The sequence below is a fragment of the Salvelinus alpinus genome, chromosome 17 (genome assembly GCF_045679555.1).
Source record: "Salvelinus alpinus chromosome 17, SLU_Salpinus.1, whole genome shotgun sequence".
NCBI classification, from domain to species: domain Eukaryota; kingdom Metazoa; phylum Chordata; class Actinopteri; order Salmoniformes; family Salmonidae; genus Salvelinus; species Salvelinus alpinus.
Window position 1 is genome coordinate 24,189,101 of NC_092102.1, and position 15,463 is coordinate 24,204,563.

The 15,463-nt window shown below is 40.3% G+C and overlaps 1 protein-coding gene across 1 annotated transcript in view; it reads right to left on the minus strand.

The window, feature by feature from the left end:
* Positions 1–15,463, minus strand: part of LOC139542568 (V-set and transmembrane domain-containing protein 2-like protein) — a 36,950-nt gene that overhangs the window by 15,936 nt on the left and 5,551 nt on the right. Inside the window, exons 2-3 of the mRNA XM_071348157.1 lie at positions 2,970–3,136; positions 1,411–1,455 (exon numbers count right to left, since the gene is read on the minus strand). Of these exons, the coding sequence (XP_071204258.1) occupies positions 1,411–1,455; positions 2,970–3,136 (212 nt within the window). The remainder of the gene's footprint in view (positions 1–1,410; positions 1,456–2,969; positions 3,137–15,463) is intronic.

Here is a 15,463-nt window from a genome sequence, read left to right on the forward strand (position 1 = left end):
TTACAGGGGAGAGGAGGGGGATGAATGAGCCAATTGTAAACTGGGGATTATTAGGTGACCGTGATGGTTGAGGGCCAGATTGGGAATTTAGCCAGGACACCGGGGTTAACACCCCTACACTTACGATAAGTGCCATGGGATCTTTAATGACCTCAGAGAGTCAGGACACCCGTTTAACGTCCCATCCGAAAGACGGCACCCTACACAGAGCAGTGTCCCCAATCACTGCCCTGGGGCATTGGGATCTTTGTTTAGACCAGAGGAAAGAGCACCCCCTACTGGCCCTCCAACACCACTTCCAGCAGCATCTGGTCTCCCATCCAGGGACTGACCAGGACCAACCCTGCTTAGCTTCAGAAGCAAGCCAGCAGTGGTATGCAGGGTGGTATGCTGCTGGCATACTAATGTAATACTAATGTATAAATGTACACCAAGGTAATTCTTTGTCATGCCTCATCTGAGCAGGGTCAGATGGTGACAGGGGTCTCAGCAGGGTCAGGCAGCCAGGGGAGACCAGTCTGTGACGGAGCTGTGGTGAACTTTTGCAGATACAACCCTTTATTCTTTCTGTGCAGCAAACACTGGACAAAGAAGAAGCTTCAAAGATTGGAACTATTTTAAGAGAGTCTGACAAACCTCTAAAGTTGATTTCCAAACTGTATCAAGGGTTGATAGAGGCTTTTCCCGATGACACAAAACATGTAACACAAAAATATGAGGAAGACCTGGGAGACGCTATTGATGATGATGAATGGATACAGATATGTTAGAATGCCAAGTCATGTTCATATAATCTCAGACATAAATTACTGCAGTTTAAGACCATACATAGAACATTCTATATGCCAGTGAAACTGAATATCAGGCACTCAGAAATGTCATTCGTCTGCTGGAGGTGTAAAACACAAAAGGGGACATATTTGCATATGTTGTGGTCTTGTGAAGGATGGGTAAATTCTGGCAAAGAGTATGTTAATTTATCTCAGCATGTCAACAGATTCTCTCTGTTTTTGTTTGCTTGGAAATGTTGATACATGAGACTGTTATCAGAAGAAACTGTGTAACCTTGCATTTATAGCAGCTAAGAAATGCTTTGCCGTTAATTGGAAGGTTGGTTATCCTCCCACAATGTCACAATGGATGGCAAAAATGTCAAGTTAAGTATCACTAGATTTGATTTATTACAAGAGTAAAGGTATACTGTGGAACTTTCATAAGGTCTGGATTCTTGAAAAAAAGCTAACATTCAGCTTCCACAGCCCCAAATAAATGTCAATACTTATTGCATTGTTTCTTTGGTAATGAGGCCTCTATTGGACACTAGATTGCCAACAAGACAAATACAAAAGTGCAAAAGAGAAGCCAGACAGGCAGGAAATATAACATATAATGCAGCAAGTAAAGACTCACACTTATTTTGGTAGCATCCTTTGACATCTCGTCCTGGGGTACAACCTGTAGGAAAGAGATTTCAAAGAATAAGAAACTTTAGCCATACTTGTATTTAAAAAAATAATAATCCCCACTGCCTTACATCGATGATGAGTCCACTTACAGGTAATTTAACCAAAGAGCAGAACATAGATAATGGGTCTAATAATGCCTACTTTACAGGTAATTGCATCCAAAACGTACAGCTGTACTCAAAATTCCGTACGGTATGTACGGTATCCTCTATTAAGAGGAATAGATTGAGAGGTGAAACTTGGGTCGGGGCATTTTGAGAAGTGTAACTTGGTCAAAAAATACAATTTTAAAAGGAATAGTTTCACCATATTAAGACGAGAGTTCAGTTTATGTAACAGGGTTAAACTTAAAATGAGGGACAGACATAAATTACTCACTAAACAATAAATAATAATCTCCAGAAATGACTGTTAAAGCAACAAAATAAATATGGCTTTACAATGGGGGTGACATTTCTTTTAAATGTTGGGGTTTAGTGGGGTAAAATCTACCTAGAAGTCCCGGAGGGACATGTCAAAATACTGAATTTAGCACTTCAGCAAGTTTTTATTCATATAAAAACATTTGATTTATTGAATTCTCCATGTAGTCTATATTAAACGGCAACATATTAAATATAACAGTCTTTTAAAATTCCATATTGGTGCACAATTTCTACTTAAAATATCAAAGGCACTCTTTTCATGGAACCACCCACCTGTGTTTCCCCCAAGGCACCAATCTCCACAATTTTAGTATTCCCCACAATTGTAATATGAATTCGAAAAACAAAAAAATTATGCTATACATTTCAACCTGTGCCTATATTATCATGTAGGCATGATTCATCAAGAAAATGAGGGTTCACTACAGCACAGCCTGTACAGTATTCTAGGTCAGTAGCACCACCTGCCTCCAGCCTCCACTACCTCCAGCAAGGGAAGGAAGCATGGTGTAACACAGCCAGTCCTCAGGGACACTTCATGAATAATGAATCACAGTGAGGTGAGAGGAAGTTTCTTTACATTTCTCCCTTTTCCAATTAAAAAGTGTTGGAAAACACAGCAGGAGAACTGGAAAACATTCTGTGTGTCCTCATGGAAAACCTGCTCTGCTTTACCCAGCTCAGGTTCATTTTCCCATGAGATGGTTCCTCAGCCTCCTCTTCTGTTCCTGTGCCTCAGGGGCACCTGGGGAACCTGCTGCTATTTCTGCCTACTGCAGTGATTCATGTGTGGTTTATTACCTTGCTGCTCACCTCACTCATTCCTATGTACTTTATTAGTTGGTACTGATTCTGACTTGTATAGCTGTGCCTTGATGGCAAACTCTAAGGATTGGGATTTAGTCAGGAGTTTGTGCACTGTATTCTAATGCTATGCTTGCTACTTGCATTTCTGTTTGCAATGTGGGAGAATAAAAATACTTTGTTCCATCTTCTGCCTCAAACCTTTGATCACTGATCACAGAACACCTCACCAACAACATTCTCTCAGCAGTGACAGAGTGAGCAGTCTAGCTACCTGATTGGAGGTCCATGGCTGTTTCTCTGTCCAGTCTTTGTGGTTCCTGATATACCACCACTGGATCTCAAGGGAGTAGGAGGGGCCTGCCCCCCGGAAGGAGCATGCCATCTCCACATCCTGGCCACTCTGTGCTGTGATGTCATAGGGGACCTCTGTGAACACAGCTGTATGGAGAAAAAAGCTAAGTTAACAGTTGGCTTTAAAAACGATGACTCAGTCCTCTCTGAAGACAATATGGGTGGTGTTTCTCTTACTGCAGTTGATTTACAGTGATGATAATACACTGTGATTGTAAATGGTCTCTAATAGAATATTGAGTTAACCCTAGTAATAGTGTGCATAAATCGTAATTTTTTAAAATAACACAACACAATCTAGAAATACTTGTTTTTCTAAGCAACTATGAGGAATACAATCATAAATCCTCATTTACCAGTTGAAACATTTCCATTTAGATGAGTATCATTTGTTGGTCTGATGTAATAAGGAGCATCCAGACACTGCACTTGATTAATCTATGAATTTGCTTTTTCCAATTATTGATAAACATGCACCTGTTAAGAAAGTGACTGTTAGAACTGTTAAGGCTCCATGGATTGATGAGGCATTGAAAGAGACGGGGCAAAAGGAGTGGCTAATAACTCTGGCTGCACATCTGAATGGCTGATTTTCTGCAAATTAAGAAATGATGTGACTAAACTCAACAAAAATAAGAAGAATCTGTATTATGAAGCCAATATCAATTATATAAAGAATGATGGAAAAAAGCTTTTGAGTACTTTAAATGAGATTATGGGCAGAAAGACAAATTATTTAATTGAATCAACTGGCTTATTCATCACAAAACCATGTGATGTTGCCAATTATTTTAATGATTACATCATTGGCAAAGTGGGCAAACAACAAACCTCAGCTGAATCTGATAATAAATGATGTGGCTGTTGAACAAGTTAAGGGGACAAATGTATTTGGTGCTACATTAGATTGTCAACTGTCAAGGTCAAAACATATAGATTCAATGGTTGTAAAGATGGGGAGAGGTCTGTCCACACTCTAAACAGCAAGTCCTGCAGACTCTAGTTTTCTCTTATCCTGATTATTGTCCAATCATGTGGTCAAGTGCTGCAAAGAAAGATCTCGTTAAGCTGCAGCTGGCCCAGAACAGAGCGGCATGCCTTGCTCTTCATTGGAAACAGAGGGCTGATATAAATACTATGCATGGCAGTCTGTCTTGACTAAGAGTTGAGGAGACTGACTGGATCACTTTTTCTTTTTATAAGAAACATTAATGTGTTGAAAATTCAAAATTGTTTGCCTAGTGAACTTACACACAGCTATGACACACACGCACACTTACCCCACCAGACAAGCCACCAGGGGTCTTTTCACAGTCCCCAAATACAGAACAAATTCAAGAAAGCGTACAGTATTATATAGAGCCATTATTGCATGGAACTCCCTTCCATTTAATTTTGCTCAAATGAACAGCAAACCTGGTTTCAAAAACAGATAAAGCAACAACTCACAATACAATGCCTCTCCCCTATTTGACCTAGATATTTTGTGTGTATGTATTGATATGTAGGTTACGTGTGCTGTTATTAAATGTATGCAGTTCTGTCCTTGGGCTGTTCTTGTCTATTAATGTCATGTTTCATGTTCTGTGTGGACCCCAGGAAGAGTGGTTCTGCTTTAGCAGTAGCTAATGGGGATCCTAATCAAATACCAAAAATACCAATCATTGTGCTCACCTGGCTTGCTCTTTAGTTAGCCTACTTATACAAAGTTTGTAATATGTTGTTTTATTAATGTACCACTCTGCTTGTTTACTAAAGAAGGCATTAATACTAAAACAGCTCCCCTGTTTTGTTTTTCAGTTAAAATATGTACTGGAGGTTTGAGCTACAACAGACAGCTTTGACAGATTTTCTAAAGTAGTTCTGATGAGCAATGTCACAACTGGAGAGTGAAGCCTTGCTGAAGAGCTGGCAAACTAAAGAGGATTGGGTGTATCTCTCTCCAGCATAAAACCACTCAATAGGTTATGCAAAACTAGTGTTTACTAAACCAACACTCACAAACTAGATGTGAATGTGTTCACAAACACATAGTGTGAATATGCAGTTTAATAAAAATGTATTAAGTTTAGCCTGTCATAATGTAAACTGGCATTGAATGTTTACTCTTGTTCAAACGTGGATATCAGTAACCTATGTCAAAAGAGCTTAGCACATTCTGAGGTTAGAATATCTTAATTTTCCCACTATATTTCACATGGAAGCGGAGCTAGAGTTGGGCTTCATCCCAGACACCTGCCTGGGTGGGAGGAGAGCAAGGAAGCTGCCTGGGCTGAGCTGGATCCTCTCCATGTATAACACAGGCTGAAATCCCTCACATGGGTAAACTAGCCTCAGTAGAATGAAGACATCAGCTCTTCTGATCCCAGCACATCCGTTTATTAACTGGGCCCAAATCCTCTTAAACGCTCCCTTAAACACATTTTTAATTTGCTTCTAATCCCATTCATGGCAACGGAAGCTCACAAGGAGCAACCACACGTTCCCACGGGTGTATTGGTGGTGCTCACACCGATGAAGTCTGTCTAACTGGTGAAAAGTGTCTTTCTTCAGATTCACAATGAAGTCAGCATGGCAAACCATTGTAGGTTAATTAACCTCCAAAATGTTCTTCACAAAAAATGCAGGTGATAGCACCAAAACCAAACATTTTAGATCAGGGGTGTCAAACTGCTGCTCATCAGGGGTGTCAAACTCTTTGGAGGGCCTAGTGTCTGCCTAGTGTCTGCTGGTTTTTGGTTTTCCTTTCAATTAAGACCTAGACAACCAGGTGAGGGGAGTTCTTTACTAATTAGTGACTTGAATTAATCAATCAAGAACAAGGGAGGAGCGAAAACCGGCAGTCACTCGGCCTTCCGTGGAATGAGTTTGACACGTGTTTTAGATAATAAAAAAAGTGTATCTTTGGTGCTTACCAGAAAACACTACCCATAAAAACGACATCAACCTTGAGAAAATCAACTGGCTGGGGAATGAGAGAGAGAGTGAACAGCATTGTCTGAGCTATAGAGAGAGAGAGAGGTGGCCATGGTGCTGAAAGTCTAGTGCTGCTGCCAGCTTATTACTAGCTCCCAGGTGGTAGGCTTATTCAATCTCCACTAGAATACCGGAGACAATAAACTAATTCCGTTTCTTCCTAAAATTTCGATCTATCTTTTTTTTTATTCCACCGCTTTCAGGCCTGAGTTTAATAGCCTCTGTAAATCTCTGGGCCAACTGTGCATACTGAGAAAGCAATGTCTCCCGCTCCAGAGAGCTACAAGCCCCAAGTCATATCTCCTTGTAAATCGATCAAATCCCTTTGAATTTCATTTGCCAGACAAAAAACACACTTTGTATTGATTCACCTTTATGGTAGGAAGTGGAGCCTACAGCTTTCTTGTATTCAAATCCAATCAAATCAAATCAAATTGTATTTGTCACATGCACATGGTTAGCAGATGTTAATGCGAGTGTAGCGAAATGCTTGTGCTTCTAGTTCCGACAATGCAGTAATAACCAACGAGTAATCTAACCTCACAATTTGTGATGTAAACTGTCATTAAATGGACAGGCTCTCTGTATTGTTTTTTGACGTTGATCATGTTTATTTTTTATTTAGTACAGACGTGGGATCTTAAAATAATCCTGCAGCAACAGGAAATGTGAATTATTATGTGAATTATAATTAATGCCCGTTTTTGTAGGGATTCATACATTTTCCATAAGGGAAACTTCCAGAACCTTTTTGAACATCAAATACACCTTTTTAAACCTCAGGTTTTACATTTCCAGGAAAGCAACAGGTTGATCAAATGAAGATCCTACATCTGTATGAATCATGCCAAATGGGTTTAGAGGGAAAATATGTGGGAATGATTGACAATACAAGTCTGTGGATATTTCTCTTATTAATGCTTACATGACAACATTGACTTAGAAACAATGCTAATTCAAAGATGGCCTGTGTAATCACTAGCACCCTGTCTGCACATCTTAATTAGAGCCCTCAAAGGACTTTGGAAGTTGGATATGAAATGTCTGGAGGAATCATTATCTTCACAATAACACAATAGTGTAAATAGAATTAGGCAATCACTACAATCAATGCTGAAAAAACTGCAACAGAAAGACAGACATGACAGATGAACAAAGGCCCACCCACAATGCAGAGAAATGGATAAGAAAGAAGGAATCTTTGAGGCTCTGGAAAGCCTGGGAGGGCTCTTGTCATCATCTTCCTTTGAAATGTGGAGTTAGTTAATGAAACCCTGATAAAAGCTAGCTGGAGGTGCTTCTTCATGCTATTGTCTTAATCCAGACTACCTTAAAACTTCATATTATTTTGTAAGATATACTGTAGCTAATGACAGATAAAAATAGATAAAAATAGAGATTCACCACATATCCTCACTGCATGAGACCTTTTCTTGAATCTCATTGATTTATTTTGTGGAATCTTGAAAAAATGGCCAAAAGGAAGGGGAATTGCAGCCCACACTGTACTGTAAACAGAGAGATGGAGATATAATTGATTGTACAGTATAAAAATGACTGAGTGTGGCTGGGATGGGAAATAAACAATTTCTATCATATATTCTCGAGATCATATGAGCGAGGCAAGCAGTCTGGTAACTTGTTTATTGGAATCTACAGCAGCAGCTTATACTCAGGAGAAATTCCGCTCAAGCCTCCAAATAAAACATTATTCCAAGTTGCAGTCTGATAGTCACACTGCACAGCACAGACAACTGTGCACAGACATCAAGCCATTACACAACATAAACATCATTTGCATTCTCCTTCTCTGATCCATATTCTGGGCTGGAAGTTGCTGTACCGCAAACACTCATCTAGAGTTCCACTCTCACCCCCATGAAATTACACTGCAACAGTCTTCGCCTCTCTCGCGCACTTTTTAAATATCTCATAACACCGCAACCACAGGAGTCCATCTCTGAATATAAATGCTTCTGTTCTGTAATGTTGAGTTTGAAAGTGTTGAAATCATCCTGCACTAATTTTGGTGGTTAGACACTGTGGTGGGAAAAGTACCCAATTGTCATACTTGAGTAAAAGTAAAGATACCTTAATAGAAAATGACTCAAGTAAAAGTGAAAGTCACCCAGAAAAATACTACTTGATTAAAAGTCTAAAAGTATTTGGCTTTAAATATACTTAAGTATCGAAAGAAAATGTAATTGCAAAAATATACTTAAGTATCAAAAGTAAAAGTATAAATAATTTCACATTCCTTATAATAAGCAAATCAGAAGGCACCATTTTTAATTTTTTTATTTATTGATTTATGGATAGACAGGGGCACACTATAACACGCAGACATAATTTACAAATGAAGCATTTGTGTTTAGTGAGCCCTCCAGGTCAGAAGCAGTAGGGATGACCATGGATGTTCTCTTGATAAGTGAGTGAATTGGACCATTTTCCTGTCCTGTGAAGCATTCAAAATATAATGAGTACTTTTGGGTGTCAAGGAAAATGTATGGAGTAAAAAGTACATTATTTTCTTTAGGAATGTAGTGAAGTAAATGTAGTCAAAAATATAAATAGTAAAGTAAATTACAGATACCCCCAATAAAGTATTTTTACTTAAGTACTGTACACCACTGGTTAGACAACAGTAGACAAATGTTGGTAGTTCCCCCCTTACAATGTAGCTAGCTCTGGGGAACAGCAGTAATCACTGGGAATGAAAGCAGGAACACAAGAAAAAGACAGAGAGAGAGCAAGAGAAAAGAGAGAGATAGAAAGAGAGAGAGAGAGATAGAAAGAGAGATAGAGTGTGAGAGAGAGAGTGTGTGTGAGAGAGAGAGAGAGAGAGAGAGAGAGTGTGAGAGAGAGAGTGTGTGTGAGAGAGAGAGAGAGAGAGAGAGTGAGAGAGAGAGAGAGAGAGAGAGAGAGAGAGAGAGAGAGAGAGAGAGAGAGAGAGAGAGAGAGAGAGAGAGAGAGAGAGAGAGAGAGAGAGAGAGAGAGAGAGAGAGAGAGAGCAAGAGAAAAGAGAGAGATAGAAAGAGAGAGAGAGATAGAAAGAGAGATAGGGTGTGTGAGAGAGAGAGAGAGAGTGAGAGAGAGAGAGAGAGAGAGAGAGAGAGAGAGAGAGAGAGAGAGAGAGAGAGAGAGAGAGAGAGAGAGAGAGAGAGAGAGAGAGAGAGCAAGAGAAAAGAGAGAGATAGAAAGAGAGAGAGAGATAGAAAGAGAGATAGGGTGTGTGAGAGAGAGAGAGAGAGTGAGAGAGAGAGAGAGAGAGAGAGAGAGAGAGAGAGAGAGAGAGAGAGAGAGAGAGAGAGAGAGAGAGAGAGAGAGAGCAAGAGAAAAGAGAGCGATAGAAAGAGAGAGAGAGATAGAAAGAGAGATAGAGTGTGAGAGAGAGAGTGTGTGTGAGAGAGAGAGTGTGAGAGAGAGAGAGAGAGAGAGAGACAGAGAGAGAGAGAAAGAAAGAAATAAAGCAGTATATCAACAGCTCACACAATTACTCCAGAAACAAAGGGCTAAGCACAATGGAGTCACACTGGCTTCAAATAACCAACTCCTGCATCAAGAATACTGATGCCAAAACTTCAATACCGTCTTCCATTTAATCCACCACTACCATCCACAGCCTTGGGCATCTCTCCAACTTGATCTCACTAGAGCTCATTTTGTGCAATCCCTGCTGTTTTGGCTCAAAATCAAAGTTCAAAGAATATCCCCTGCCACAGAAAATAACGTAAAAAGTGACTGAAGTTTATCAGAGGTTCTCTAGACAGAGCTCATCGGTTCATATTGTAATGGTAAATAACATTGGGCAATGGACTCAGGACAATGGTGATGCGTATTAGTGATCTCTGTTATGTGTGGTCAATAAATTCCATGTGGTAGCATTCGTATAGCTCTTGTTCCAGCCATCATCCACAGGGCTGAGGATTTCAAAATGTTTCATCACTAACAGTGTTAGCTACATGTAAAGCCCCCCCCCACCCTCCACCCTCCACCTTGCAGCCCAAAACCCCAGCTCTCAAAACCATTATGATCCATGCTGGGGGTCTGCCTCTGTCGCTTAGAGCTCCTGCTGCTGTGGGATGATGTATGAGGATATTGTTCCTTACAGCACAGCATGTCTGGTATCTGTAAGGCAATCTAGTGATATGAATCATGTCATCATCAGCCTCCTCTTAAGATGTCAGTGTTATGCAGTACAGGGGGAGCTCTAATGAACTACACATCTCTACTGATCTGGAGGCAGATACTCAAGGATTGTACATGGCACTTTTGAAAATAGAATGTAGATGCGGGAAGAGAGGGAAGGGAAGGTGAGTGGGATGCCAGAGTGTTCACAAAGGGAGAGAGCGATGGAGAGAGAAACACACCAGGGGTGAAGATGGTGTCAGTAGAGAGAGAGAGAACGAGAGAAGAGAGAAGAAAAGAAAAGGGAGAGTCATTTGAAGAAGAGGAACTAAGAGGAACTCGAGATAGTGGAGAATAGTGACATTTAAAAAGAGGACATCTTGAGGGCCCTGGGAATGGACATACATTTACAAAGAACACAGAATGCACTCTACACACAGTCGTGTTTTTCTTTTATAGCCTAGTCTTGATTCTTTTAACAAGAAATATCTTTTCGAATGTCAGTATCTATAAACACATATGTAGTCACTGCAGCTTTTAACCCCTGGATGAAAAATAGCATGAAAACAAGTTATGAGAGTGATGTGCAATGACGCGCTCTCCCTCCCTAGATGATAGCTGGCCTAGCAGATTCATTAACCTCTGCAGTTGCCCCCACAGACCCAGGCAGAGAGAGGCTCGTCGCTGAGCACAGCCTCTCCCTTTGATTCCTCACTTATCACTGGCAGGCCAGCCAGCTCCATCCACTCCACTGAAATAATTGCCTCTTCTTATGATGCTCGCTTAATATACTGTAAATAGCAGCGGTCAGGTTTCAAAGACACCTGTAAGCATCTTGAAGACACAGTAAACAGACAGTGACTAACTATCCAAAGGTCATCTGGCTGTTGGTTTGTTTATGCTGTGATGTAATGCATATAGCCCATTTTGAAATTAGTCTTTAGTGAACGTCTTTCGCTTTCGTTCTTATGAAGTGAAATTCTCTGTAGATATTTCTGTTTGTAATGAATAGTCTACATGGTTAGGCCTAGTAATTTTCCTGGAAAAAGGTATTGTAAATATTTTGGAGAACAGTGGAAGCTGAGTTAATTGAAATTAAAATATGATTAACCCTCGTTTGAGTCGTACAATTTCTCCATGATCAATTTTGACACAAGACAGAGTTCGGATTTATGCAGCTGATTACAAAAAGTCAATAAAGTGACAATCTGAAAAACAGCTGTCAAACATGATCATACATGAACCTTGTGAAGCCTCTCTGTTCTCAGGACAAAGCTGAAGTCATTGGAGATTTAGGCCTACAGTATATAACACCACAATAAAATATGTGTAATGTATTTTACAGAGCTTAATAAAGCAGGATTTTGGGTCACAACCAGTAGTTACTATAACAAGCATAAAAGCTCTAAATGATTATGGCATGGGATGTTTAACATGATCTAGTGGAAATGCCAAGGCTTTATAATCCAGTCATCTGTATGCTACTTCCAACACATCTAACAGTCAAAATAGCATCATTCAGAATGATCACATAATAATTAAATGAGATTGTTCACTTCAGCGATTTACAGAATGGTGTTTATTGGTTATTGTTGTGCATACAAAGCATTTTTCTTGTTACAAATTGGTAAGAATATCATCATTATCTAAATGTCTTAAAAACCAACACTGCAAAAACTCTCCAGTGGGAGAATGTGTTAAATACTCTGTCACTGTTTCATAGAATTTCTGGCTGAGCTAAAAGGACAGAAAAATATTCAACTAGGTTAAACACTGTACCAAATGAGTGATATTACTGTTGTACAAAAAATAAAGGTCACATGACAGACAAACACTGAGCCCCATGCTGAGCTGCCTGCATAACAATATGCAAGCAGTATCCTGTGAGACAAGGGGCCTTTGAGTCCATTGACGTATGCAACTAGTGACTCCTCCATGGCACTGTTTCCACTGTGTTTCATCCGTCACGAAGGAGAGCGATTAAATAGCCTCCCCACAACAATCAATGAATTCAGAGGCAAATACCTCACCTCAGAGATGGGACCATCAATAATCACAACAGTACTTCCTAGGGAAGCCATACAGTAGCTATCCAGAAGCTCTATCTGGACTCAGTAGACATGGATTCAAAATGCACACACAACAGCCTACACAGCCAGTTAAAGGTGTGAACTCCACTGAAACCCTTTGAACCTTCAAGTAAAAAAAGAAAGGAACATAGAAAACAAAAAAGAGCATATTTTTGCTCGTCCTCTTTAAATCTCCCCAGCCAGCTAGCTAGCCAGCAGCCATCCAAGCCAGCTCTCTGGGGCCAGATACAAATGGTGTGATGCAGCGCTACGAGAGACATCAGCATTTGGTATCTAATCTTCTCGCCTTCCTAATGCACCCAGGAGTCTCTCTCTCCAGCAGCTGAGACTGAGAGGAGAGCTGATAGCTCAGAGAGCCAGCCAGGGCCAGGATAAGAGAGCAGGAGAGGAGCTGGAAGTCTGCCCGACAGTGCTACTGAAATTGCCCGACAGTGCTACTGAAATTCACCTCCACTTAAATCGGCTTCTCCTCCTCAGGCGTTCCTAAGGAGATGCTCATGGGGCAACCTGACACCAAAAATAAGAAATAAACAGGGCCTTTTTGGAGAACATGTAGTCAGGGATTTAACAAAACAGCCATGCTGTCTTTTTTTCATCTCCCTTCACTTGTGGTGACTTTGATGAATGATGTAACTCACTGCTTATGTTTAGCGCTCATCTGAAATAAACTGAATCAGACAGAAGCAAGCTGGCCGGCCCACTGTGGACTGCAAGTCGGAAGTCCTATATAGACAGGAAAGACTTGGAAAATTCTGTGTTATCTAATACAATAGCAAAAGGTGATTTGCTGTTTCCTTTTTTTTTTCTTTTTTGATTTTTACCCCCTTTTTATCCCCAATTTCATGGTATCCAATTGTTAGTAGTTACTATCTTGTCTCATCGCTACAACTCTCGTACGGGCTCGGGAGAGACGAAGGTCGAAAGCCATGCGTCCTCCGAAACACAACCCAACCAAGCCGCACTGCTTCTTAACACAGCGCGCATCCAACCAGGAAGCCAGCCGCACCAATGTATCGGAGGAAACATTCCAAAAGGTAAACACAAGATCGGGAGCGATTTTGTCAAATTGTTACTTTTGTTACATGTTTGCAACCTGATAATTAACATGATTTATCAATATAAATTAAAAGTGCACTGAAAACCTGGATTCTCACTTTATCCATTGCACAGTTGTTCTTATTACTCAATCCTAGCTTACCATGAACTCCATGTTTGATGAGCTAGCCTATTTAATGACTGCTACACAGGAGGCTGGTGAGTGGAGGACGGCTCAAAATAATCACTGGAATAGAGTGAATGGAGTGATACCAAAATATTAAGTGGTATTAAATACCATTCTATTCATTCCGTTCCAGCCATTATGAGCCCGTCCTCCCCAATTAAGGTGCCACCAGCCACCTATGGCTGAATACCAATCAATATCCTTCACATAAGAACAGAAAACCAGATAAATATAATATGCCCGTCCCACTTTCTCAAACCACCCATTTAATCCATTTAAAATAAAACACTTCTGAGAACTCTGAGACTGTCTCTTTTTCATTGAAAAGTACAGAACACCAGCTTTCAACAGTCTCTCTCAATGCCACATCAGTGGAGCCTGTGACAGCATGACTGTAGAGAGAGAGCAGCAATGACTTTGACGTGCCATATTAAAAAGAAAAACAGCCATGAAAAGTGTCACATTTGATAGGCCGCAACACATCAACCGTCTGCAGAAAAGTCCCCAGACATCCAGATAGGGTAACAACACCCTCAAAAAAAAAACATAAGCTAATTTCTTTGGCCACTAATCAAAAGTGACTCTGTGAATACGATGGCCTGATAATAATTTATCTGCAGTAGAATGTATCATCTCTTGTAGCTAAATGTATTGTCCTTCTAAATGTTATCCTCCAGGCCGTCAACTGAAGTGATGACTTCAATCACATCTAACTGGGGACAAAAGCTTGCTATTAACTATCCATCATTGTAACCAACACTACTAATACATCAGTGTACTCAGATGGCTGAATGTCATGGTATTGCATAATTGTGTATATGATAGCCAGATGACGATCTAATTAGCAACATCTCTTTTTGCTATATTTGTGAACATATCATTGTAATAGGCCCGCCGTCCTTGGCCAAAGCACCAATCTAACAGCAAAGTAACTGGATAGAGACAGAACCATTGCTGAAGGGAGCATTAGCTCTGAGCAGGAGGTGTGTGCAGTCAAGCAATACAAAACCACAGAAAAATGTAATTTACCATTCTACATTACTGATAGGTGCAAGCTATCCAGCCCACTAGCCTTTTGAAATACCAAGTAGCCCTTAAAATATTACTGGCAGCAATTAGAGGGACGGGTAAAAGACAGAAACATTGAATATGAAAGACAGACAGGAGCTAATGGTTGGGTTTTAAACAATCCTGTGAATAACATGCAACATGCATGCAGATATCAATTCCCTGTTGTCAAATTGCCTTTCGTACTAAATTTCTCTCAGTTATTCCAAGCTTTCTACACTTGCTTATTGTGTAAAACACAACATTGTAGATCATTAAAACCAAGAAAATACCATGGAACACACTATAAATACAAAGAGAAACAGAAAAAGTGAGTCTCCTGTGTATTACCATCACCACCTCTGGCTGAGCCAGCCCATTCCCAGAATGAGATGATTGAACAGTGCTGCTGGGTCTCCATTCACCCACTGTGTGTGAACCAGCCGCTCCACAGCAGCATAATTAGGGCTGGTCACTGGCGAGAAAGAGAAACGGTATAATGGATGTCCCTGTCTCAACATGGCCCCAGGCCAGCCTTCTAATTGAGCCAGGCCTCTGATATGGTAGACGGGATCATGATGGCTAGTTAACGTTGTATTTCCACACTGATAACATTGTTTTTCAACGCACTGTGTAGGCTACCAGATTGAATAATACTGCTAACTAGCCCACATGCGTTCAGTAGCAACATACTGTAAGCCTATTGAAAAGCAGTAACATAAATATGTTTTTACTGGTGTGACCAAAATCTATCTCGTGTTTACAAAATAATCAAATGAATCTGCCTGATTACAACAACAAAAAAGTATAATCATAACTGGTAGACAAAGTTGTTTTTCTCCAAGCCCTTGAATGTTGTGTAATGCTGATAATGGGAGTAATAATTTGTTGGTGCCCATCAGCAATGTGACACTGATGTCAATCCATATTAGTCATCAAGGTTGCACAAAG